Genomic DNA, 21076 nt, shown 5'->3' on the forward strand with positions numbered 1-21076 from the left:
TAATGTTTTCCAAATGCAATAATATTTTCTTACAACACTGAATTGTACATAAGATCCTTTAAAACGGAGTACTATACAATACAAACAAGAAAGTAACAAACAAGATCAGAAGAAGAAGAATTAAGTAACTACATCGGAAACTGTAAACTTTGGCCACCATTTTATTACAACGTGGATGGTGTTTAGTACATTCCCTGCGAATCGTGGTATACCAAAACGCATATTGCGAGGAAACCGTCCTTTTCGTTGCTGTTAATCACAACTTAAACTTTTTGCGGATGATAATTTGTGGCAGAATGGTGCTGTTTGGCATTGTGGATATCATATAACATATTTTTGGCTTCCATTTACCAATATTAGCAAGAGATTGTACGCTTAAAGAAGAAAACAGGAACGACGAGTAACGTTCTGTTTATGTATTTCTATTTTCTACAATCTGTTACAATCCAGTTATCAAACGTCGATTTTGCGGACGCGGGAACTAGGGTGCTGGCTTTCCTTTTCTGCAGTAAAATGTTATTAAATAGAGGTTCCAGTATAACATTGTGTAAGTTCAACCTTCGCAGTTGCAGTCTCTTTAGATCGTTCTTGAAATAGCATACACGGGTGCTCAGCCAATGCACATCGTTTACATTTTAAACAGTGTACCCAGGTTGGCTTCACACATCTTTTGCATTGATCGCAATGCACGTAAGTTCTTCCGTCCTAGTCTCATAATTTTTGAATTAGAAAATTTAAGCATTTCTTTGTGTAACTATAAGAAATTAAACACCTTGGATGTACAAGAATTGCACATCAAACAATGCTTATTCTCTGGACTTATCCATTTTTTGCAGAAGGTGCAGTATTTATATCCTTCTCTGGCAGGTAACTTAAGTTTCTGGAGGCTAACATTAGTAAATATTCTGACTGGGGACCCTTGTTTTCTTCCTTGAGGTCCTATTAACAGACGACATGGGTAAAACGTTAACAAATTCATCGGTTATTTAGCCACTGACATGTACCTTTTTGAAATTGGCTGTGGTTTGTATACTCAACTTTGTAGTCGACCATGGCAAATGCAGGTAGATGAGATACAATCTGGGATTCCATAAAATATGGAAATATCCAAAATTCTGCGCAAGGAAAAATGTTAAGTTGAATTTAATTTTTAAAAACAATAATAAGTAAGTCAAATACTTGAAATATCTGAAGCGTTCTGCCCATTTAGATGCCTGTACTCGTTATCGATTATCTGTAGAGTATGTGAAATAATTTCCACTTTACCTCCAAATGGGGGATCCATCACTATAGCCAAATTATTTTTGCCTTCTATCAAAAACTGTTCATAGACTGAAACACTTTCAGACCTATCAAAAAAGTGATGGTTGAACATATTGTATAACAGATATTCTTGCGGACTGTAAAATTGACGCTATAACCAGAAATGGGTAGAAGAGTAAGAATAGTTAATACTGCCATATTAAATTTGATAAAGGGCAACCTACAAATCTAACATCCAGATCAAGCATCAAGCATTTCATAGAGCTATCCTTTTTTAATTTTTCGAAGATAGTTGGGCAGGAAATGCAAAGGACATGGCTAACTTTTGCATCTTGAAGCAGCCCCAGTATAACATTTATAGAATTCTCAGAGAAAAAATATTGTGCTTCCTTTTTGGAATGTTCTAAGGGATCTAAAATCTGTCAAAAAATTCCTTTGGTTATATGTTGAGAATATGAGTATAATTTATCTTTACCTTAGAGGGTTCATCTAGTAAATTATCACTGATTACTGTAGTGATTCTATGATTCACATGTTGTCCCATGGTTACAAACATTTCCCCACATGAATGACAAAAGCTTTTATCTTTCAATTTTAGATCATGCCTCATCACAATATTTTCTCTAATCTCGTTTAGTTGATGTGACCTCAGGAGAAGTTGGTTAGCTGGCTGAATTGCCATTTTCTTTCTCTTGCTTTTCCCTTGTTCCCACACTGATTCCAAAACGTATGCGTGGCATAGCTTCCGATCTCGATAGGCTGAGCAGGCAAAAAATCTCTTGCCAATCATTGATTGTCTTTCAAATAGAAGCATTGGTCCTATAGAAGTTTTCAGAAAACAAGTCAGTGTTAATGTTCAAAGTAGACCAGGGAAAGCAGAAATATTGTTACAGGTATACCATGATCACACGATGGACGCTCTCCATTAAAATCAAATGCAATCTGCACGGAATCTCTAGATTCTTTTGCATTTTTATCGTGTTTCATGAAGAATATTTATTTTGAAAAACTGGGATCAAAACGTTCGAATTACTTCGTCTGCCATTCACGTGGGATCACCGGCTGTTGTCTGCTAATTAGTCTGTCTGCTATTGTCAATACAATTTCAGGAGACGTTGAAATTTGGGATGATGTCTTGTCCAAATCTAAATGCATTAGTTTGGCAGCATTTATTTCGGAATGCAAGGTAAGAGAACTTTAGCTTTTCTATTTTGTCCTTAGTAGCTTATGTTACTCTCCCTGTTAACTAGAAGGCTACAGTCTGTATGGAAATCTGGGAGACCGATAGTCCCAAATGGCAATTCGTTCAGTACTGAAGCAAAAGAGATTGCAATTCCTAAATATATTCCTCGGGGTCCAACGGACATATTAGAGGTATTTCACACATTTACCCCTCAAAGTGTTTTATTTTCACACCTATGCATCTTTAAAACTAGGCATTGGCAACAACCGTGAAAAGAGATCCTACCGCCCCCCACTACAAATTCCATGATGATCCTTACCTAATTCCTGCATCCAATCATGCTAAGCGTACTTATGCACTTGCTCAAGAAGCGGGTAGGAAAGCAGCAAACTGGATAAAACAGGAACATGCTGAATTATTCCAACATAGAAATGCTGAACCATTTATACAAGCTTTTGCTCCAATCGAAAAGCTTACAGAATCTACACCAATGACTGAAGACTTACTAAAAAATTATATTCACACTTCTCAAGTTGCAAATGCCATCCATGTCTATGGAAAGCTAGATTCCGCAGGTAGTTATTTAAACATGTAACATGGAATCTAATATTTAAAATTTTTTTCTTCATGTAGCCATAAGTCGCGAAACTAGGCAATCGTTTTTGGAGTTTGTTGCATTTTATAATGAAGATGATCAGCTAAATGAAGATTTAATTGAAGAGAGATGGTTTAAAAGTGGGATGAAAGGCAAGGACCAAATAAGACAAACGTGGAAGTGAGTAGCACTTAGCGTTCTACAGTGTGAAAGAGAAATAAAGAATAACCACTAAAAAACTTTAACTAGGAACAATGGCTTAGCTGAGGCAGTTTTTAATAGTATGGAAAGAAAAACCGCCGAAGCTTATTGTGCTTTAATTTGTGGTATGGCAAAGCATGGAAAAGCTGTTGGTGCTTGGGAGTACTATAACCAAATGTTAGGTAATCATTAATAGAGGGGAAACAATGTTAATAATAATATTCACATTTTATTGTCTTCGTTGCAGCTGAAGGTTTTGCGCCGAACTTGACAACCTATAATAGCATATTTAAAATCGCGGGGATTGTCAGGGAGGACGCAGAACATCAAATCAGATTAATTGACGTGAGTTGTTCTTTGAGTATACCTAATTACAGCTAACTAAAATTTTCTTTTCTGCAGGAAACATTGAGAAACATGGTTCACGCTGGAATAAAGCCAAATGTGCGTACATTGAATTCCATTTTGGAATCGATATCTCGCATACCTATATACCGAGTAGCCCGGGAAAAGTCCTTGCAAGTGCTGTCAGATTTTAAGTCTATCGGAGTGAAACCCTCTTTAGGCTCTTACTACTTTCTACTCAAAATCTTCTGCCGAGAAAGTAAAACGCAAATAATTTCATCTTAGACGTTTTCTCATTTTGCGTATTGAAATAGAGGGACCAATTAACAACATTCTCGTCGGCATTGTTAACAGACTTGAATTTGAAATGCCACCGCTTCAGGTGAGCAATCGAATCTAATAGAGTAATCAACACCATTCTAAATTTTATTTTATATCTGCCAGGATCTACATGATGTCGCGTTTTTCGCTGAAGCTATGAGGGTCTGTAATTATCATCTAGAAGATGTGCAATTGGCGAAAAGACTCCACGACCTCCTTTGCTTACCTCAAAACCAAGCTTTCATTGGAGATTCGTACAAAGAATCGATTTACTAGTAGGAATTTTAAGTTTTAGAAATTATATATCTATGCCTGTTTAATGCAACAATTTCTTCATTTTTATTCCATCTAGTCGCTGCTTCTTGTTGCTTCTTACCCGAGCTGAAGGCCCAGATGCTTTAATGGAGATGTACCGGCATCTCGTACCCAACATCTATACCCCAGAACAAAGCGTATTCGAGGTGAGAAATCAATCTTCTTCCTGCACTATGTGTAACATTTTTGTTAAAATTTTTTATTTTTCCCTCTTCCATAGGCTGTTGTCAAGTCAGTAGCTGAATGTTCGGCTGTACAGTACGTACCCGAACTTTGGAGTGATGCTGTTTACATGGATATGGGTGAAAGAGAGTCAATTCTAGAGGTTCTTTTAGAGGCTCTGGCAAGCGGTTCAGGACCTGACACCAAGGCCGTTTCAGACAAGGACGATGTTGATCCAGTATTAGCCACCGCTAGAGCAATCACTGTTCATGTGGATAATTTCCTGAAGGTTGCTGAAGAAAAGCACAGACCGACTTCTTTACGGTATGCGTGATTCACATATTGTGCAGTTAACACGATAACTTTTAAATATTTCATTTGGCTCATAAAGGTGGACTGGCTCGATGCTTGGAAATCTGGCAAAACTATTTCTACAATATGGCGACATAGCTTCGGCTAATGCAATTATGATTAAAGTGAACACGTTAAAGAATCAATTGTCCTCATTTTTCCCTGTGGCAACTTTAACCAAGTTTTATGAATCGTGCATTGAACGCCAGGATTCTACAATGGCTTTGGTACGTTTCTACACAATAAGCATTTTCTCCATGCTATTAATTTCATTCTGAAAAATAGATGGCGATTGACTATGCCATCGAAATGGGATACGACGAGTCTTCTAGTATGGCGAAACAAGCCCGTGAGCAACTAAAGCTCGATGAACGACAACAACAGAAGCTTAACAGCATTCTTGGTAGCACTTCCACGACACCGGAGGAATCTTAGCGGGTTTAGTTCTCTCAGGTCTATCAATACAAATGAATTCGTAGCGTGTTAAATCCGTACTTTCTTTTTCTCCGTCTACAGGAATTAATGATCCGAGTTGTTTGAGAAATGGTCGAAGAAATCACGCAATTAAGGTCAGCCAGGGAATTTTTTTTTACGACTTTCTCTCGTCATTTATGGTACTCTTAAATCCCACAATCATCGTTCCTTGATTGGAAAGACACCTCCTTCTCAATGCATATTGCTATTTGTTTTTATATAACACAGTGGATAAATCATTTGCATTGCGACAAGGAAGTCTCATTCAAAGAGCTAAATTGTGGAGACAAAAGCGCCTTTACTGGTATTAGTGGTCGTCTTTAGTTATTAGGAAGCGCTAGTTTTAAGTGGAAGTTCTTTTTATCGACCCGCATTCGAACACAGTAGACCAGACTGGAGTTTCGGCACGTACTGGAAACTTGCGTCATCAATGCAAATCACTTAGTGACATTTTTCACGGTGATGACCTATTCATGAATAGCTCTCAAGAATCGTGCACAAGGGTTGAAAGGAACCGTAGTGACAATGACGAAACTTTCCTAAACGTATTGAAATTCTTCAGGTGGTCACTGGGTATATGACGACGAGACCTATAAGAGCTAAACACTCTAATTACAACCGCCAAATCTTTGGCATTGTAATGGTTTGTTCCAATAGCCAAAGTTAATTAGTTACTTGTCCGAATGTGAGCAATTAGTGGTAGGATGAGTGGTCAATCAGTTCAGTCTATTAAAAGTCAGAACACTTCAGTAACGGTAAAGTCAAGAGCGTGAAAATTTGAGAAAGAAGAATTTTAAAATGGTTTCAACATTGACGTCGGATATGTATTAAGTAAGACTCGCTCTCACATTGAATGATTTCAATATTTCGTATGTTGAAAGTCGGCAGATATTACGCAATTCAAGAAATGTTTAGGAGCAAGCTTTTCAATATGTAAAAATTTTTTGAAATCAGTTTACAGGTAAAGAGAAAATGCATAATAATTTAGGATACGGCCAACATTCCTTTTTAAAATCTTTTCGTTATTCCCTTTTTTTTTTGGAGCGGCCTTTCGCGCTGCACCTTTACTTGCCAAGCCCGAAATTGTAAACCGGAAGCCGTTTACCGAGGTTTGGGATCTCATTAGTTGCCTGGTGGTTAAAAGTGCGTGACTTGCCAAGTCCTGAAATTGTCCTTTGGTTGCTCTTCACCAAAGTTGGCAATAAAGGCCCACCGTAGAAAGCCGTTTGCAAATGACTTGGGAAAAAAGCCTGTCCCATTGGTATTCCGGAAGATCGTTTACTGGCCTCCATGTACTCGCGAGAATCATCTTCTTTTTCTTCAACTTCATCATCTTCTTCAGTATCATCGAATTGCGAATATTCTTCTTCGTTCAACCATTGGCTCAAATCTTCATCTTTCAGGTTTCGTTTGCCCAAACCAAAGCCGAATCGATTAGCATTCCTTTTCCAGACTTCGTTGTCCCTAGTCAAAGTAAACAAATGTCGTATTTATTAGTATCATTTGACAGTGAGGTATCAAAGCTGAAACTAGATACCGGTCGGCACGTTTTCCCAATCCGAAATTGTACATGGGATTACGTTTGCCCAGTCCGAATGAATACGGATTCTGGGGATAATTCTTGACGTTACCGCCTCCTCGTTTACCAAGTCCAAATGAATAAGGATTGATCGAGTTGCTCCTGCTTGTTCGTTTGCCCAAACCGAAAGAATAGATGTTCAAATTGGGATCTGCTGCGCCACCGAAGGATTTGAAGTAGCGAGAACGTGTTGCCTTTCCATCAAGTGCCAAATCCGATGGCTTGCCTTGTCCGTCCTCGGTACTGACCATACTTTCAGCGACGATGGTGCCAGCTTTATCTAGTGAGTCATCGCCTACCGTTTCCATTACTGTAGAATCGTTATTAATGTCCGTGCATTGTGACGACTGAAAGAATGCCAGTAGCAGAAACAGCGCGGTTGATAAGGAGAACATTTCGTATTTTGGTCGCATTCAATGGAATCTGTATGGAAAACGAAACGTACTGCTATGATTTCTGAGATTTGTCTATCTTATTCGGGCTTAGACGGGTGGCAGAGAATGATAATGTGCTATAATTTAGGGAATCCTTATAGCGTTAAACTAAAATAAATTGTCGCCCACCAGAGAAAAACTCCGGTCATGCGTCCTTAGTCATCAAAGACAAACGAGTTTGTTCCGACCACTAATGAGAAGCATAGACATCATCAATATCTTCTTGACGGACACACGTATAGCGTCAAAACAAGATTCTTTTTTCCTTGTTATAAATGAACGATATTGTTAACATCGTGATTGTTTTTCTTGAGAAGTCTGAAAGGTCGCAATCAAAAACTCGCTTGTCTGAAGTGCGACGTTAATTTATCTTATGTAAACGATCATGTACGCGACCAAGTCAAAAGGTGTTAGTCTTACCAAAAAACTTGATGACACGACCAGGACAGGCGATTAGAATCACTTTTTAGCGGTTGATGGATGATGCCGAATTCTTTAACTTGTCACGCGTTGCGGTCTAGAGGTTTGTTGTATGGTTGCTCCGGCTAGCGACTCGGTTGCTCAATGCCCACATCCGTCTTTTATACCGAGGGTCTTGTCATAGCGAAGCTACGCCTCCGCCTAAAAGATATCCCTTCGAGTTTCAACCTGCGCATCAAACGCCTTACAGATAGCTTCAACACTTAATTGCCGGTGGCCGAACCGCTGCATCACGCATGCCGAGAAGGCATAAATTTTCAAAGTATAAAATTGCATGTTCTTACTCTCGTGCGACGCGTTTAGTTCTGTTCAATGCGATCCTGTGAGTCAGTTACACCCACGCCCACAATCCTATGGATGTAACACAAACATGACATTGAATTAGCAAAAGGATTTACGTTTCGATTTTATATTTCTTGTACCGTAAATGGATTCGACGTTTTTTTTTTTCTCAATCGATATCCGTTAAAATCCCGAATGATCTTGGTGTAGCATATGTTCCCAGTATCACTTCCCATCCCACGACTTTGAAGTTTTTGATTGTCAATAGAAAACCTGCCGAAAGTAATATTGTTAAGGATTATTGTACAAAAGACTCGGATTGTTTGGTCGGAAACTTTACACTGTTTGAACATGTTTTTTTTCATATATTCCGTGAAAGGGGACGGATTACGATTAAACATATAATAGATGTTGGGCGTGCTGTAGAAAACGTGCCGATTGAGTCAACAAGGGGTGATGACGTAGGACTGGCAGATTCTTCTTATTTACAATCGACAAAAGGATACGCATATAGTACTGCGTAATGGAGAAGTTTTTGTCAAGAAAGGGATGTTGATGACAGTCACCTCCTGTCACGAATAATCTAATGAATAATAAATAGAACGTGACATACAACCATTTTCTGCAAATTAAGATTCGTTGAAATGCCTTACAGTAGAAGCAAGAGAAAAATGGAAAGAAGTTTCAATTCAGTTTTGTCGACACATAATACGATCAAGATGACTTTGATTGATTAACAGTTGCTGTGAAGGTTGACGTTTATTACTGAACGAGATAGTTGAGTGACACACGTCTCGTTTTTACCAGCAATCACCTATTTGTGTCACCCGTAAACTGGACCGCTGACACGTTCTGTTTGAACGGTATTTTGATCTTTCATCCTGTAGTTGGCTATAAATCGACATATACGTAAGGTTTTCAGACCCCTATTTCATAAAAATGCAATTCAAGGGAAGCAGTTTTTACTTGACATTTCAGCACAGACTACGGCGTGATGCTTTTTGGGATGTATCAGGTTAGTTTTTCCCCATTGCCAGCAAAAAGACCTTTTTCTCCATATAGCTTGTTTGATGGCCCTCACTGTTTACGGTTTTTCATTCCACAACAGTGAAAAATCAGCCGGTTGGAAAAGCAAATCTAAATATCGCACTTGTATAGTCAGCATAAGTCTACGCGATTTAAAGTCCACGGACATACCTCTTTCTCCAAGTTGCTGTTTTTTGGGGACACCTTAAAACATAACAGTGAAATGCAGTACTTAACGCCATAAGGCATAGGTGAAAATCAGACCAAGTTCTGGGAAAGTTAGAAAGTATCTTCTTACCGACTTTAACATTAGATATTCTGTGAAAAGTTTCCATCTTTCACGAAAAACGTATACTCTGACATGACAGGGGGCAAACCAAAACAACAGAAAGGCAAGACTCGTCAATAAAGTTAGCGTGATCACGAGAAACTTCGTAGTTCGTTGAACATGGGTTTAAATACGTGTTTGTAAATGGTGTGCAAAGTCCACGCTGTTCTAGCAGACCGCCAAGATGTCGTCAAGAGGCGTGGTTAGAAAATGCAACAGGTACAGTACTGACCTTTCTGTTTAGTATCTTCACTTCTTCAATGTCTCGACAAGGGAGAGATCACCTTTATTTTGTTGCGATTATTTGATGGCCTGTTCACCGCCGTGGAAACCATTTAATATCTGGGAGAACAATTGTTTGGTAAGTCAGAAGCTATCGTGATTTCCTTGATCAGATTTCAGATAGTTACCAGACAGTCGTTTGATTAACAAGATTATCCCGTTCTGCCATCTCTGCTCGAAATCCGATATGGGTTATTGCTGCACAGTACATCATGGAACTTTTTGACAGTCGGCAATGAGGTTTTGTCATATAGTATCGACCTCAAAGGGCACTATCACCGGATCTACCACTGTCCAATGAACAAATGATAAAGAAACGGATGACACTCGGTTAGACGGTAGTTCGGCATGTATTGTTCTCTAGACCCTCGAAATCCATATGACGTCACGGCGCCATCTTAAAGTCATATCCGACTCCCTCTGAAAACGACGCCTTCATTACTCTTCTGTTGATGATGAATAACCTGAAGCTCGTTTCAAATTGTGTTCCGGCCTACCATAAATATTATACAAAATAATTAATTTTTTTTTTGTTTTAGAATGCATCGTCGAATTACAAAAATGCTATCTATGACCTAGAAAACGTTCGCAAAAGCTGCATTCTTGAGCATTTCTAATATCCTGCATTTAAGAGTTTGTATCAATAAGGCATAGAAAAATTCAAATAGAAATCTTGCACATTTTTCTTTTCTTATATGTTTTCATTGTCTATAGGGTCAGGTGACATTGGCATTAGCACATCTGTCAGGGACTACCTTAGCTCGCCGTTGGGGTTAAAATTTCCCCACCGTCATTGAACATGCATTTAGATCGTAGCTTTCATCTGGTAAGATTTATATTAATAACTCAAATTGTAAAACATTATAATGGTTCCCAAAACGCCCAGACGGGCAAAATGACAAATCATCAAATCAACAACATCAATCTTTATTTTGTCATTAAACATTTATTTTCAGTAATGGAATTCATATAATATGCAACGTCTTGTATGAGACAAACGGGTTTCGTCACCATATTTGCAACTGATCTGAGGAAATGGGCATGTTGTTTTAAAACCCTTGACTTCCTTCGTCCAGCAGCCGGTTTTAATTGAAGGCCACATTGTGTCGTTGCTCGGATACTTTATAGTCAAACATTTTTTATCGTAATTATAAATTGACAAAAATCATTACTTCTGTATACCAAAATACTTTCCATATTCAAATAACTACGTGGAAGTACGAATAGAAGAAAAGAAGTTCAACAGATGGCGTTGCGTGCCTAACCAAACCTGGCAATGCCATCTGGCGAAGTCCATCCGCGGGAAGTCCATGTTTTAGAATTCCATAGTATAGTAACACCTTACAGTCCGTAAATTTGTATTCGATTTACGACCGTAAAAGCAGCAAAGGATGACGCAGAACCATTCAACGCCGTTCAACCATTCGAACTATTCAACACGATACGGCGACAATATTTATGTCCATCTCGGCGTCATTAATGAAACCGATTTATCCTATCTATCAGCTGTTGGGCATGTCAATAAGGATCATTGAAGCTGAATCAACGAACAGAAGTAGGAAAACCAATTAACATCCAAGTCGTCTGGACGTCGAAGCATGGAAAAACTTATACCAACGGCGACACCCATGGGAGCAAGTGAAAGAAGGCCATAACACGCATGGTTAAAATAAGTCAACCAAAATGCTAAACCAATTAGGATTTCCATTTCGTCACACCCACTTCCATCGGAAGCCGTTGATAAAAGGAATAGGGTGACGGCCCATTCGTTTCTCAATGCCACTATATGTCGCTTACAAACGTCTTGGTTCAAGACGCAACAATTATGTTGCAGCAGAGAGAGCCCCATGTAAGAGTGAAGTCCGGATTAAACAGAATAACGTTGTCAGTTAATGAAGACCAAAAATTTTTATCAAAGAATATCAGGAGGGGACTTCGATTATGGTTGACGAGTTATTTGACTCGTTGCTCAAAAAATCTTCATACTCGTACTCTTCTTCAGTTGGCGAAGATCATAGAAGACTACCAAGTTTATGTTACAAAGTAGATACAGTACAAGAAAATGTTGTAGAAGGATACATAATTCAATTTCATTTTCACAATAGGGATAACAAATAGGAGCTATGGAGGACGGACTCAGTGGACGAGAAGTACGTTTCTGTCTTGAACAACTGTTGACCAGATTCTCAATAATGTTTAGCGCACGTAAAAAAGAGCAAAGAACGGCTGGGGGTTGATGGGGTTGCCACGTTCTATAGCACTCACAAACGCTGGGTACAGTGCAAAGTTTCAGAGTGTGCTATACAGCCCACTAGAGTCACACTCATTCTAAATAGTATATCTCCCGTAGCAGACAATGTTGTGAATGTGCATTGCCATACGTTCAGAACGAAAGCACCAAGTTTTTAAAAATTCTTTCAGAGTTTAATCGAAAATAATGTCGTAGTTCTTCAAGTGTGAAATATTCCGTCCTTCAGTTGTTGATACTTCGTAATATTTTGCCATCCTAGCACAAGTTCCCAATGGAGCTCACAAAAATATGTGACAAATATTTTCACTGCTCCAATCTCTATGACCTTTTCGGAATTGATAAAAACGCAGATAGAAGATCATGTATAACTATTCCTCTTCTTGTACCTTGATTTTCATGTATGTGCAAATTTTCTATGTTCTTTCTTTTTTTTGTAGTAAAGAAAGCATACTTCAAACGCTCTCTGAGATATTATCCTGGCCTTTTAATTGTGAGTGAGAGAAGCCAAACTGACCACGAAGCTTCAGAAAAGTTTAAAACCCTTTTTAAAATATACTCCATTTTAAGTGATAATGAAAGGAAATGGGTGTATGATAAAACAGGTAAAAATATTGATTGATTCTACATTTTCAATATGTAATAAATCCTTTTGTTGTTGGTTTGTTCAGGTTGTGTCTGGCTAGATGAAGAACTTTTGGGACATGATTTTGATTGGGTTGGTCACTGGAGGCTCACCTTTAAGAAAGCAAATTATGAAGCCATTGTTTCTTTTCTGAATAAGTATCGAGGTTCTCAAGAGGAAACTGCCGATATCAAGCAACTTTTTAGGCTCTACAAAGGCAATATTCAAAAAATAATGAATTTAGTCCTGTGTAGTACTCGAGAAGATGAAAAAAGGATCCAGGACATTGTTCAGTTTATAGTTAGTGCACATAACCCATATCCAGTAAACCATACTCCCAGCTGTATTTTAAAGAACACTGCAAAAGAGAAAAAGTCTGTCAAACGTAATGCTGTCAGTGAGGAAAACCCCCAAAAAAAGAGGCATAGAGAGCTCTGAAGAAGAGCCACTCCATCATATAATTGTGGTAAATTCTTTTATATTATTTCATTTATTTTATCTTACTATTTGAATTACTCCAATCGCAATTTCAGATAGGCAAATAAATAAAAAAACGTCGACATAGCATTACATTAATTCGACATGTCCGGAGAACGAAACACGTTCCGATCAACATAGTCTACGAATTTTAATAATTTTTTTTTTGTATTATTTATTTGAAACTTGAGCTTTGCATAAAAAGGCCAGACGATTCGCCTGGGGATGATACTCCGCAGAGAATTGGGCGCGGTTGTCACTGAATTTCGATTTGTCTGGAACCATTTTTGGCATGGCAATCACCACTATTCTTGCCTGTCTTTTTTTTTTAGATTAAAAATGCACGAGTTCGTGCCGAGTAGGGATCGGCCCCGAACAAATCGTACGTTTTTTTATTCATTCGATGTAGACATTTCGGGGCGTGGCTTTCGACGTTCAGTGTTAAATTTTTCGTTTGAGATGCAACCCCAATTATAATCAATTGATTAACTCAAAAATATTTTCGGTCGAGTAGATCGCCCTGACTTCTCTGATGTCTAACCTAACCCCGATTATGCGAATTTTCACTCGCGTACTCCAATTTCTACCCCGAAACCGTTACAGTCACAATCTTTGAAAATGGCGCTGGGGCTTCGGGGGCTCCTCTTGATTTTTTGCCACGCCATGGTAATTGAGATGGTCCTCCGTTTGTTTCCGAATTGGCTTTTACGTGACGGTGCGGGAAACTAGCAATTGGCCCCGATTGGCTCGAGCCCGACCTCTACGGGGAGCTAGGGTTCGGCCCCACGTACAATGGGTGAATAGGTAGGTCTTCTCGGCTTAAACATTGGATTTTGTGGCTAACCTTTCTTATTCTTTGTGCCTACTACATACCCATGTTTCACTTGGGTGACGTAATTTCGACTATATTTTGCGACGATCCGTGAGCAACCCGGGTTTCCACGCACAAATTCCACGCCAAGTCCTACGGGAACCCTGTTGTCCTATCGTGCTAAACAAAACCCGTTACGTCTGGCAATGCCGGTACATTTGGCGGTGTTCAATTGTTTGACGAGATGTAAGATGTAGAAAAGTCTCTTGTGGTAAAGATTAGTTCAATTAAAAATTTTAAAATCTTATTTACAGTATTTGGCACTGAGATTATCACAAAACCATGAAAAGGTTAACTGAACTGTGTGATAAGCATTTTAATAGCACTTCCCTGTATGATGTGTTAGGAGTAGACAAAGATGTTGATGATGCAGCAGGTATGCATTAACAAATGTAAATAGTTATATCTGTGCCAAATTGTAAACTGATTTGTTTGATTCACACTTCTGTTTATTTAGTGAAAAGAGCATATTACAAGCAATCACTAAAAGTTCACCCAGACAGAGTTGGTGAAGAGGAGAAAGAAAATGCAACTGAAAAGTTTCAAACTCTTGGCAAAGTCTATTCAATCTTGAGTGATCAGGAAAAACGAAAAATTTATGACGAAACAGGTGAGTTAAAACTTCTCAATGAAGCTGGCCAAACTCCTATAATTAGGGTTCATTTACAGGATGTGTTGACGATGATGATTTCGTGAAGGCTGACATGAACTGGGAAGATTATTGGAGACTTCTTTTCAAAAAAGTAACAGAGCAAGATATTACAGAATTTGAAAACAAATACAAAGGGTCTGAAGAAGAAACTTTAGATGTTAAACAACTGTATGAGCGTTACAAGGTAATGTCACCTACCTTTTGGTTTAAATAGTGAACTTTTACAATAACATGAATGCCATCACTATTTTAAACTAATTTTAGGGAGATATGGACAAGATTATGAGCTCAGTATTGTGTGCAACTACTGATGATGAGCCTAGAATACGAGAAATTATTCAAAAGATGGTAGATAATACTGAGATACCTAGCTACAAAGCTTTTACTTCTGAACCGAAGAAAAAGCGAGACGCTCGAAAAAAGAAAGGCGAACGCGAAGCCAAAATGGCGGAAAAAATGGCCGAAGAATTGGGCCTTAAGAATTCCCTAGATGGGTACCCTATTGTTTTTTTATTCTTCCTTCAAAGTTAAGTTTCCACGTATCATCACATTACCATTTGTCGATTTTCTAGAAGTGAAGACAGTCTCCGATCCTTAATTCAAAAGAGGAACATGGATAGAGCCGCCTCAGCAAACAATTTTTTCAGTGCGCTTGAGGCTAAGTACGGAGGTAAAACATCCAAGAAACGAAGCACTAGTAAAAGGAAAGAGAAAAACGAAAGCAATGATGATAGTGAAGAGGACGAAGTGTTGCCTCAAAGAAGCAAGAAAGGAAGGGTCTCAAAGAAATGAAATTAAAGTTTTTCTTTTTTCATCCTACATAGGCTTATAAATCTCAAATAAAGGAACATACGTGACAACTTATACAATTCAGAAATACCATGAAACATGCATAACGCCTTGATTCAGTTGAAGGTTTCAATGTATTTAACAGAATGCAATTTCGGCCCACATATACAAGCTTGTTCCAGGATTTCGAACCAACACAAGTGATGCAGAAATCTGTGAAACGGAACTAATGACTATGTATCCACGACCAATACCTTTTCCTTCACTGAGGCCGAAATCTCCCTGGGTAACGAATCCTATTACCGGCCGTGCATAAGAAGTCTTCAAATTGCAAGACATTGGTAACCATAACGAACGCATTTTTTCCTTATGAATAGCAATTACTGCGGCACTGGAAAAATCTGTAACATTGTCATCTGACCTTCGACATTCTTTTCTCTTCTTGGCAAGATTTTTTAACAGTGCGCTGTGCTGCTGACGTAATATCTTCCGTTCTTTGGCACCTGGATCCTGATGAATAGGTTCATTTATTGTTGAGTTGAATTTGTCATCCGTTTTTGGTAGGCAGATCATTGCGAAATCACCAGGTGAACCATGTGTCAATCGAATTGTCACAGCCACCAAGTGCGAGTGAGAGAAGAAAAGCTCTGATAGTAAATTTTGCTTTTTCAACAATAACGTATTCAGTAGCTTCTTATCACGTAGCACAGTGAAACTGTGTTCCACTTGATAATCCCAGTCTATTAAGAGACGATTCCAGTCAATACTGAAGGGGAACGGAGTCCCTAATTTTATGAAGTTGATTCTCGTTTTAGGTGGTCTACGAAAGTATTCTTCCATTAGTTTGATTTTCTGTTCAGCGGCCGCAATCTTTCCAGCGTCGCTATCGACCTCTAGGCATAGATCACGACAAATTCGATATTCAAAATTCATGCTTTCCACATCTTTCAGGCCTCCCGCATGCCCTCCACTATATGTCAGTGCAAGCCAGAAAGCTGTAGCCCATCCAGCCGGGATAATAACGTCACAACCAGGAACGAAATCTAACAATAGAAAAAAAATTTACGGTACGAAAAAAAATGTATGAAAACATTTAAAGTCGTGATCAGTTACCGCAACTCTCGTAAGATGCATTCACAAGTAATAGTGGTATGGGAATCTCTTCTGGTTGAATGGGCAGCTCAGATCCAGGAACCAGTAACTGACTGCGCCGGTTATTGACAACATAGTCAGGGAACGAAGTTCGCCTCTGGGCAATTTGATCTCGAACGCTGGCATCCCATAATCTACTACCGCTCGTCATTACGGTTTCACATTGGGCTGGCATGGAAGTGTACTCCTTAACCCGAGATTGTGGAAGAATCATACGAGGATCTCGGACGTCTACACCGGTGACAAATCCAGGGGTCTGTGATGCAATAAAAACCTTCCGGATGTCTTTATCTAGTAGATTTGATAAGACAGAATGTGCGGAGGGTCCTCGCAATCTAAACCGATTTAACTTCCCTTTGTTCAAAGTGATGTTAATCTTGGTTTGCTGAATTTTTGAATCAGGGTCTGATCCATAACCAGATTTGAGCTCCACCAAAAACTGTTCATAGAATGCTGGGTGGCACCATATCCACAAGGTCCGCATATCAGCTGTTTCTCCGTGTCGCCACAAAAAATTCACCAAGCCTATAGGACCTCGCGAGAAGCTATTTCTTTGAAAAACCGTAACTCGACCTTCCCGAGTTCCATTTAGCAAAGAAGAAGCGCCAAAGGTGGTGCCAGTTTTAGGATCACAAAGCGGGGCAAGACCATCAATGATTGCATTCTGTGGCCCTTGTATTTCAATGCAACACAAGTAAGATATATCCTAGTAAAGAGAAAAAAAATTGTTCATTTGCATTATTTTATTGACATAATTGTTAGTTGCATACCAGAAGTATGCAATGCTCAGCTACAGAACGGTAGCAAAATCTGTGACCACGAGCACAAGACTTTTCAGGAAGTCGATAGCCCCATTTGGCAGTCATATGAAACCTTATTATAACAAATAGAGATTTATAAGTTGTTCTATTATAAAAGCAATGCAAATGGCAAAGCACTAACCTTTTGGCATGCCACAAGTGTGTTTCAAGCCAAGAAATTTTGTTAGATCGTTTCTTATACTCTTCAAGGAGTCTGCTTGGTCTCCGTCGATATTTCCTTCTAGGTCTTTTTGGCTTTAAAGCTGGACCACTTTTTGCCATCTTAAAGGAAATTACTGTTTTCTAAGAAAATAACTAAATTTTTGAATTTGTGACATACTTGAGCCTTGTGTGCCTCTCTCAAAGCTCTGGGCATCCTATTTGGATTATGGCTCATAGCTCTCCTTCTCATATGACATGGCAGTTTTTGAAAAATTAACTTTGTGGTTTGAGGATTTTCTGGAAATGAATTAGTTTAAACATTTACTTAAAACAGAAACATAAGACGAAGAAGTTCACCTATCATTGTGGTAAGTGCAACAATTTCTTGAGCTCTTACAGTAGCAAATCGAGCCACAGATATATCTGCAGGAATGTTGTTCACCATTTTATATTTTTCATCAGTCATTTTGGCACTATTGGCAGTTATGTGTCCTTTTCCTCTATGAATGCAGCTAGTTGTTGTTTGGATTCTCTTTTCAATTTCGTCGGCATGGCAGCAACAGACCTCTTTTAATGCAATTTTCCCTCAACAGATGGTGAACGCCCGACTAAATAAGCCCGACTTCCTCGGTCGTATGGCAAACAAAAGGAAGGTTTGAGAAAAACGGGTTGCCATACATTGCATCCGACTTACCCATTCGCCAACCCAAGTGTGCATATGTCTTTCTTGGACAATTATTTTATTTTGCTACTATGTTTGGTAAACTGCAATTATGCCCAATATTTTTGTCTTTTGCATGTTAGGTTTCCTCTTAGATGATCTATACCTGATCATGTGTTCTAAAGTGATCTGCTTTCACAGCAGCTACATTTCTGTGTTCTTTTCTGTTGGTCTATGGTTCTGAATTGAGGCAGGTATATCTATTATGCTATGTCACTAAGCACTATAGGGAAAAGAATAACTGAAGTTGCTTGAGATCTATTCTGATTCTCCTGGTATCCATCTCAACAGGTTTTTATTTGCTTTTCAACACCCATTTCATAGTGGTACATGTGGCTTTGATTAATATTACCATAAAGACTGCTGAAAATGGGTGTGGTACAGAAACCCAGAAATGGCATGAGTTCAACATCAAACATGGATTAGGTACTTATCGGTTTTTTGTCTATCGAAAAAGTATTTTTAATGCTATTATTTTGCATTCACAGAATTTTAGCAGGAATCAAGTCAAATCTGGAAGTGTTACAGGATGGAAGAGTTGCCCTGTAGTTGAAAAAACACTGAGAGTGCATTACTGTTAAGGTATGAGGTAAAGTAATAGAGTAATGCAAATTGTATAATGAGAAGTATCATCTTGTGTTAATAAATCTGGTACAATCCTCATAGAATCCTTCATAGTTCTGTCACAGCTAGAAGCCTCTAATAATTCTGCTTCTCTGGCTAAAGAACAACTTGTCCTTTACATTCAGAGTGTTGGTGAAGCTGGATACTTAAATGGCCCTAAAGATGTTTCACTTTGCTGGCATTGCAGCGATGAACATCATACATGGACTCTTTAGGTATGAAAGGAATTTTCTTGAAAAAATTTTGAATTTATGACGAAGTATTTCTCCTCCTTTTTGCCCACAATGTCAATCAACAAAAAAAAAAACTTCCAATACTAAAATTCCAAACATCCAATAGGAAAGGATTTTCAGCATACTGGGAACACTACTATTAACAATGCAACATTCTATGGGTGTTATTTTATCATTCAAGAGCCTTGTACAATGATTTTCATCTGCAATTTCTATGGCCTTTCCCAAGCTTCTGCCAGAAGTTGAATCTATGAGTCATGTAAGTCACATGAGCAACAATTGAGATGCTTAATGGTGTTGTTTTTCTTTTCTCAGCATAGGTTAATAGTAACATTGGATCTGAAAAGATTCTTGGTTGGGGCAAGACACTGAATAAATTGTATGATTGAATGGATGACATGACATTTCTATACTTAATTTGGATTCCCGAGACGGTATTTTATATTTAAAAAATTGAAGTGCATATCTGGGCTCCCTTCCTTTCCGTAGCCCCGTTTCCCCTTGACTCGTAATAAGCCCGTAGGGGGTCATGCCCCTACTGTACGGTATATATAAAAACAACATATACCGAGGTTTGGAGGGCTCTGGCCGGAAAGGGGACGTGGGGTGCCGCTTAGTCCGATGATGTGTTCACGGAGGGCGACGTGGCTACCCACAAATCCGAACTAAAGGTTAATCGCTCCTGTAAAAATGTTCCAAATCTTCAGCTCTTCTTCCGGCTTCTCTTAGCCAATCACCGGGTAATCTCCCCGGTGGGTCAACAAGGCAGTGTCTCCCCCTGCCTGGGTTGACGGCAACTTTTGAAAGGGCTATTGTGCCTTTTTAAAGTTGCAAAAATAATTCTGATGTGCAGAGAATTGTCAATAAAATTTTTTTTATAAATTTTTTTCTCCAAAATTTGTTTCTTTCATTGTCTGTGTTCGCAGTATCCACACATGACATTAATCAGTTTTTTTTTATTTAGCTGGGTCAATTCACCTTTATTGTTTATATCACTTTATACATTAACTGGTAAGGGGATCGAACCACAGACTTCTTGCTTCACAGGCCAGCTTGCTACTGTTATGCCTTAGCTCCTCTTGCTAATAATGATTAGGATTGTGATACCTATATAGATATGCGATTCACATTAGCTTATTATTGAATGCACTTTAAATCTTTATAAGTTCATAGTTGGAATAATAGTAAAGCGTGTGGTTGTCACGCTAGATTACTAGGGTTCGATCCCCATGTCAGTTAATGTAAAGCTAAATAATAAATACAAAAGTAAATAGTAGAAAATCATTTTTATTGTCCCTCCTTCCACCCACATATCCACCACTTTTACATACATTTCAAAATACAGTACATAACATACAATACATACACAAATACACTTAAAACTAACCCGTTGGCTGCCACGCCACCTATCTACAATAGCTACTGTCGCTATCAAAGGGATAGCGACCAAGGGGGCCGGGTGGGCCGGGCTGAGACGGCGATAAGACCTTTACGGAAATGCACATCCCAGGTCTACATCGCCGTCTCGATCAAGGGATTCCCTGTGGTGCATTGCCTTTGGGGCCATCGGCCAATCTTGGGCAGTGGCGCTGCTCCACCCCATGGCAGATAGACCATGGAGCAGAACAGCGCGGCCCGTCCCTGTCAAGCTACAAAAAAAAGGGGATCAAAGTGGGTGGGTGGCAGCCAACGGGTTAATTTGCAAAACATAATACAACATAAAACAAAACACAACCATACCACGAAGACGAGGCGAAGACGGGGCGATGGGCGAGGCGGAGACGGGACGACGGGCGAGGCGAAGAAGGGGCGACGGGCGAGGTGAAGACGGCGCGACCACGAGGCGAAGAAGGGGCGACGGGCGAGGCGAAGACGGGGGGACTGGCGAGACGAAGCCGGGGCGACTGGCGAGGCGAAGCCGGGACGACGGGCGATGCGAAGACGGGACGACGGGCGATGCAAAGTCGGGATGAAGGGCGATGCAAAGTCGGGATGAAGGGCGAAGCGAAGACGGGACGACGGCCGAAGCGAAGACGGGATGACGGGCGAGGTGACGACGGGCGTGGCGAAGACGAAGAAAAATCACAAAAGTAAAGAAAAA

The 21076-nt window shown here is 39.3% G+C and overlaps 6 protein-coding genes across 9 annotated transcripts; 3 read left to right on the forward strand and 3 right to left on the reverse strand.

Moving 5' to 3' along the window:
• Positions 1 to 401: 401 nt before the first annotated feature.
• Positions 402 to 2329, reverse strand: LOC130702183 (rRNA N6-adenosine-methyltransferase ZCCHC4-like). Its single transcript, XM_057523849.2, has 8 exons — positions 2163 to 2329; positions 1739 to 2082; positions 1488 to 1682; positions 1180 to 1414; positions 1005 to 1115; positions 773 to 939; positions 559 to 705; positions 402 to 503 (listed from the first exon to the last, which is right to left on the reverse strand). The coding sequence occupies exons 1-8, from the start codon at positions 2248 to 2250 to the stop codon at positions 423 to 425; spliced, it is 1368 nt and encodes a 455-aa protein (XP_057379832.1). The 5' UTR covers positions 2251 to 2329; the 3' UTR covers positions 402 to 422.
• Positions 2294 to 6097, forward strand: LOC130702172 (small ribosomal subunit protein mS39-like). Of its 3 annotated transcripts, XM_057523834.2 has the most exons (14): positions 2294 to 2449; positions 2514 to 2637; positions 2700 to 3021; positions 3080 to 3221; positions 3291 to 3424; positions 3490 to 3587; positions 3645 to 3846; positions 3902 to 3969; positions 4032 to 4183; positions 4261 to 4369; positions 4444 to 4709; positions 4777 to 4963; positions 5022 to 5174; positions 5253 to 6097. In XM_057523834.2, the coding sequence occupies exons 1-13, from the start codon at positions 2391 to 2393 to the stop codon at positions 5169 to 5171; spliced, it is 2013 nt and encodes a 670-aa protein (XP_057379817.1). In that variant the 5' UTR covers positions 2294 to 2390; the 3' UTR covers positions 5172 to 5174; positions 5253 to 6097. The 3 variants fall into 3 exon arrangements, with proteins under 3 accessions (XP_057379817.1, XP_057379818.1, XP_057379819.1); XM_057523835.2 differs by lacking the exon at positions 5253 to 6097 and having other exon boundaries at positions 5022 to 5224; XM_057523836.2 differs by lacking the exon at positions 5253 to 6097 and having other exon boundaries at positions 2300 to 2449; positions 2517 to 2637; positions 5022 to 5224.
• On the reverse strand, positions 6010 to 7783 carry LOC130702190 (allatostatins-like). The gene is made up of 3 exons (XM_057523859.2): positions 7644 to 7783; positions 6748 to 7212; positions 6010 to 6674 (listed from the first exon to the last, which is right to left on the reverse strand). Exons 2-3 carry the CDS (start codon positions 7200 to 7202, stop codon positions 6275 to 6277), a joined length of 855 nt encoding a protein of 284 aa, XP_057379842.1. The 5' UTR covers positions 7203 to 7212; positions 7644 to 7783; the 3' UTR covers positions 6010 to 6274.
• Positions 7784 to 11950: 4167 nt separating this feature from the next.
• Positions 11951 to 13252, forward strand: LOC130702495 (dnaJ homolog subfamily C member 9-like). The gene is made up of 4 exons (XM_057524161.2): positions 11951 to 12234; positions 12310 to 12474; positions 12541 to 12960; positions 13028 to 13252. Exons 1-3 carry the CDS (start codon positions 12144 to 12146, stop codon positions 12930 to 12932), a joined length of 648 nt encoding a protein of 215 aa, XP_057380144.1. The 5' UTR covers positions 11951 to 12143; the 3' UTR covers positions 12933 to 12960; positions 13028 to 13252.
• Positions 13253 to 13892: 640 nt separating this feature from the next.
• On the forward strand, positions 13893 to 15690 carry LOC130702494 (dnaJ homolog subfamily C member 9-like). 2 transcript variants are annotated; one of them, XM_057524159.2, is made up of 6 exons: positions 13893 to 14028; positions 14097 to 14218; positions 14300 to 14452; positions 14512 to 14678; positions 14759 to 14988; positions 15067 to 15690. In XM_057524159.2, the coding sequence occupies exons 2-6, from the start codon at positions 14125 to 14127 to the stop codon at positions 15284 to 15286; spliced, it is 864 nt and encodes a 287-aa protein (XP_057380142.1). In that variant the 5' UTR covers positions 13893 to 14028; positions 14097 to 14124; the 3' UTR covers positions 15287 to 15690. The 2 variants fall into 2 exon arrangements, with proteins under 2 accessions (XP_057380142.1, XP_059351877.1); XM_059495894.1 differs by lacking the exon at positions 13893 to 14028 and having other exon boundaries at positions 14045 to 14218.
• LOC130702493 (ribonucleases P/MRP protein subunit POP1-like) lies at positions 15399 to 17968 on the reverse strand. Its single transcript, XM_057524158.2, has 6 exons — positions 17755 to 17968; positions 17576 to 17694; positions 17378 to 17517; positions 17206 to 17308; positions 16397 to 17141; positions 15399 to 16326 (listed from the first exon to the last, which is right to left on the reverse strand). The coding sequence occupies exons 1-6, from the start codon at positions 17861 to 17863 to the stop codon at positions 15422 to 15424; spliced, it is 2121 nt and encodes a 706-aa protein (XP_057380141.1). The 5' UTR covers positions 17864 to 17968; the 3' UTR covers positions 15399 to 15421.
• Positions 17969 to 21076: the final 3108 nt, after the last annotated feature.

Source organism: Daphnia carinata, chromosome 6 (genome assembly GCF_022539665.2).
Source record: "Daphnia carinata strain CSIRO-1 chromosome 6, CSIRO_AGI_Dcar_HiC_V3, whole genome shotgun sequence".
In the NCBI taxonomy this organism is placed as follows: Eukaryota; Metazoa; Arthropoda; class Branchiopoda; order Diplostraca; family Daphniidae; genus Daphnia; species Daphnia carinata.

What these genes read in the sequence shown, in the direction of transcription:
- LOC130702183 (XM_057523849.2), bottom strand. Translation starts at nt 2,250, where the DNA reads ATGAAACACGATAAAAATGCAAAAGAATCTAGAGATTCCGTGCAGATT. An exon ending in TACTAGATGAACCCTCTAAG is followed by an intron (nt 1,683 to 1,738) that starts GTAAAGATAAAT and finishes ATTTTTTGACAG; the next exon opens with ATTTTAGATCCCTTAGAACA. An exon ending in AAGAGACTGCAACTGCGAAG is followed by an intron (nt 504 to 558) that starts GTTGAACTTACA and finishes ATTTTACTGCAG; the next exon opens with AAAAGGAAAGCCAGCACCCT.
- LOC130702172 (XM_057523834.2), top strand. Translation starts at nt 2,391, where the DNA reads ATGATGTCTTGTCCAAATCTAAATGCATTAGTTTGGCAGCATTTATTT. An exon ending in GTCCAACGGACATATTAGAG is followed by an intron (nt 2,638 to 2,699) that starts GTATTTCACACA and finishes CTTTAAAACTAG; the next exon opens with GCATTGGCAACAACCGTGAA. An exon ending in CAAATAAGACAAACGTGGAA is followed by an intron (nt 3,222 to 3,290) that starts GTGAGTAGCACT and finishes AACTTTAACTAG; the next exon opens with GAACAATGGCTTAGCTGAGG.
- LOC130702190 (XM_057523859.2), bottom strand. Translation starts at nt 7,202, where the DNA reads ATGCGACCAAAATACGAAATGTTCTCCTTATCAACCGCGCTGTTTCTG. An exon ending in TTGGGAAAACGTGCCGACCG is followed by an intron (nt 6,675 to 6,747) that starts GTATCTAGTTTC and finishes TACTTTGACTAG; the next exon opens with GGACAACGAAGTCTGGAAAA.
- LOC130702495 (XM_057524161.2), top strand. Translation starts at nt 12,144, where the DNA reads ATGGAGCTCACAAAAATATGTGACAAATATTTTCACTGCTCCAATCTC. An exon ending in AAACGCAGATAGAAGATCAT is followed by an intron (nt 12,235 to 12,309) that starts GTATAACTATTC and finishes TTTTTTTTGTAG; the next exon opens with TAAAGAAAGCATACTTCAAA. An exon ending in ATGGGTGTATGATAAAACAG is followed by an intron (nt 12,475 to 12,540) that starts GTAAAAATATTG and finishes TGGTTTGTTCAG; the next exon opens with GTTGTGTCTGGCTAGATGAA.
- LOC130702494 (XM_057524159.2), top strand. Translation starts at nt 14,125, where the DNA reads ATGAAAAGGTTAACTGAACTGTGTGATAAGCATTTTAATAGCACTTCC. An exon ending in AAAAATTTATGACGAAACAG is followed by an intron (nt 14,453 to 14,511) that starts GTGAGTTAAAAC and finishes GTTCATTTACAG; the next exon opens with GATGTGTTGACGATGATGAT. An exon ending in CTTAAGAATTCCCTAGATGG is followed by an intron (nt 14,989 to 15,066) that starts GTACCCTATTGT and finishes TCGATTTTCTAG; the next exon opens with AAGTGAAGACAGTCTCCGAT.
- LOC130702493 (XM_057524158.2), bottom strand. Translation starts at nt 17,863, where the DNA reads ATGACTGATGAAAAATATAAAATGGTGAACAACATTCCTGCAGATATA. An exon ending in GAGAGGCACACAAGGCTCAA is followed by an intron (nt 17,518 to 17,575) that starts GTATGTCACAAA and finishes ATTTCCTTTAAG; the next exon opens with ATGGCAAAAAGTGGTCCAGC. An exon ending in CTGAGCATTGCATACTTCTG is followed by an intron (nt 17,142 to 17,205) that starts GTATGCAACTAA and finishes TCTCTTTACTAG; the next exon opens with GATATATCTTACTTGTGTTG.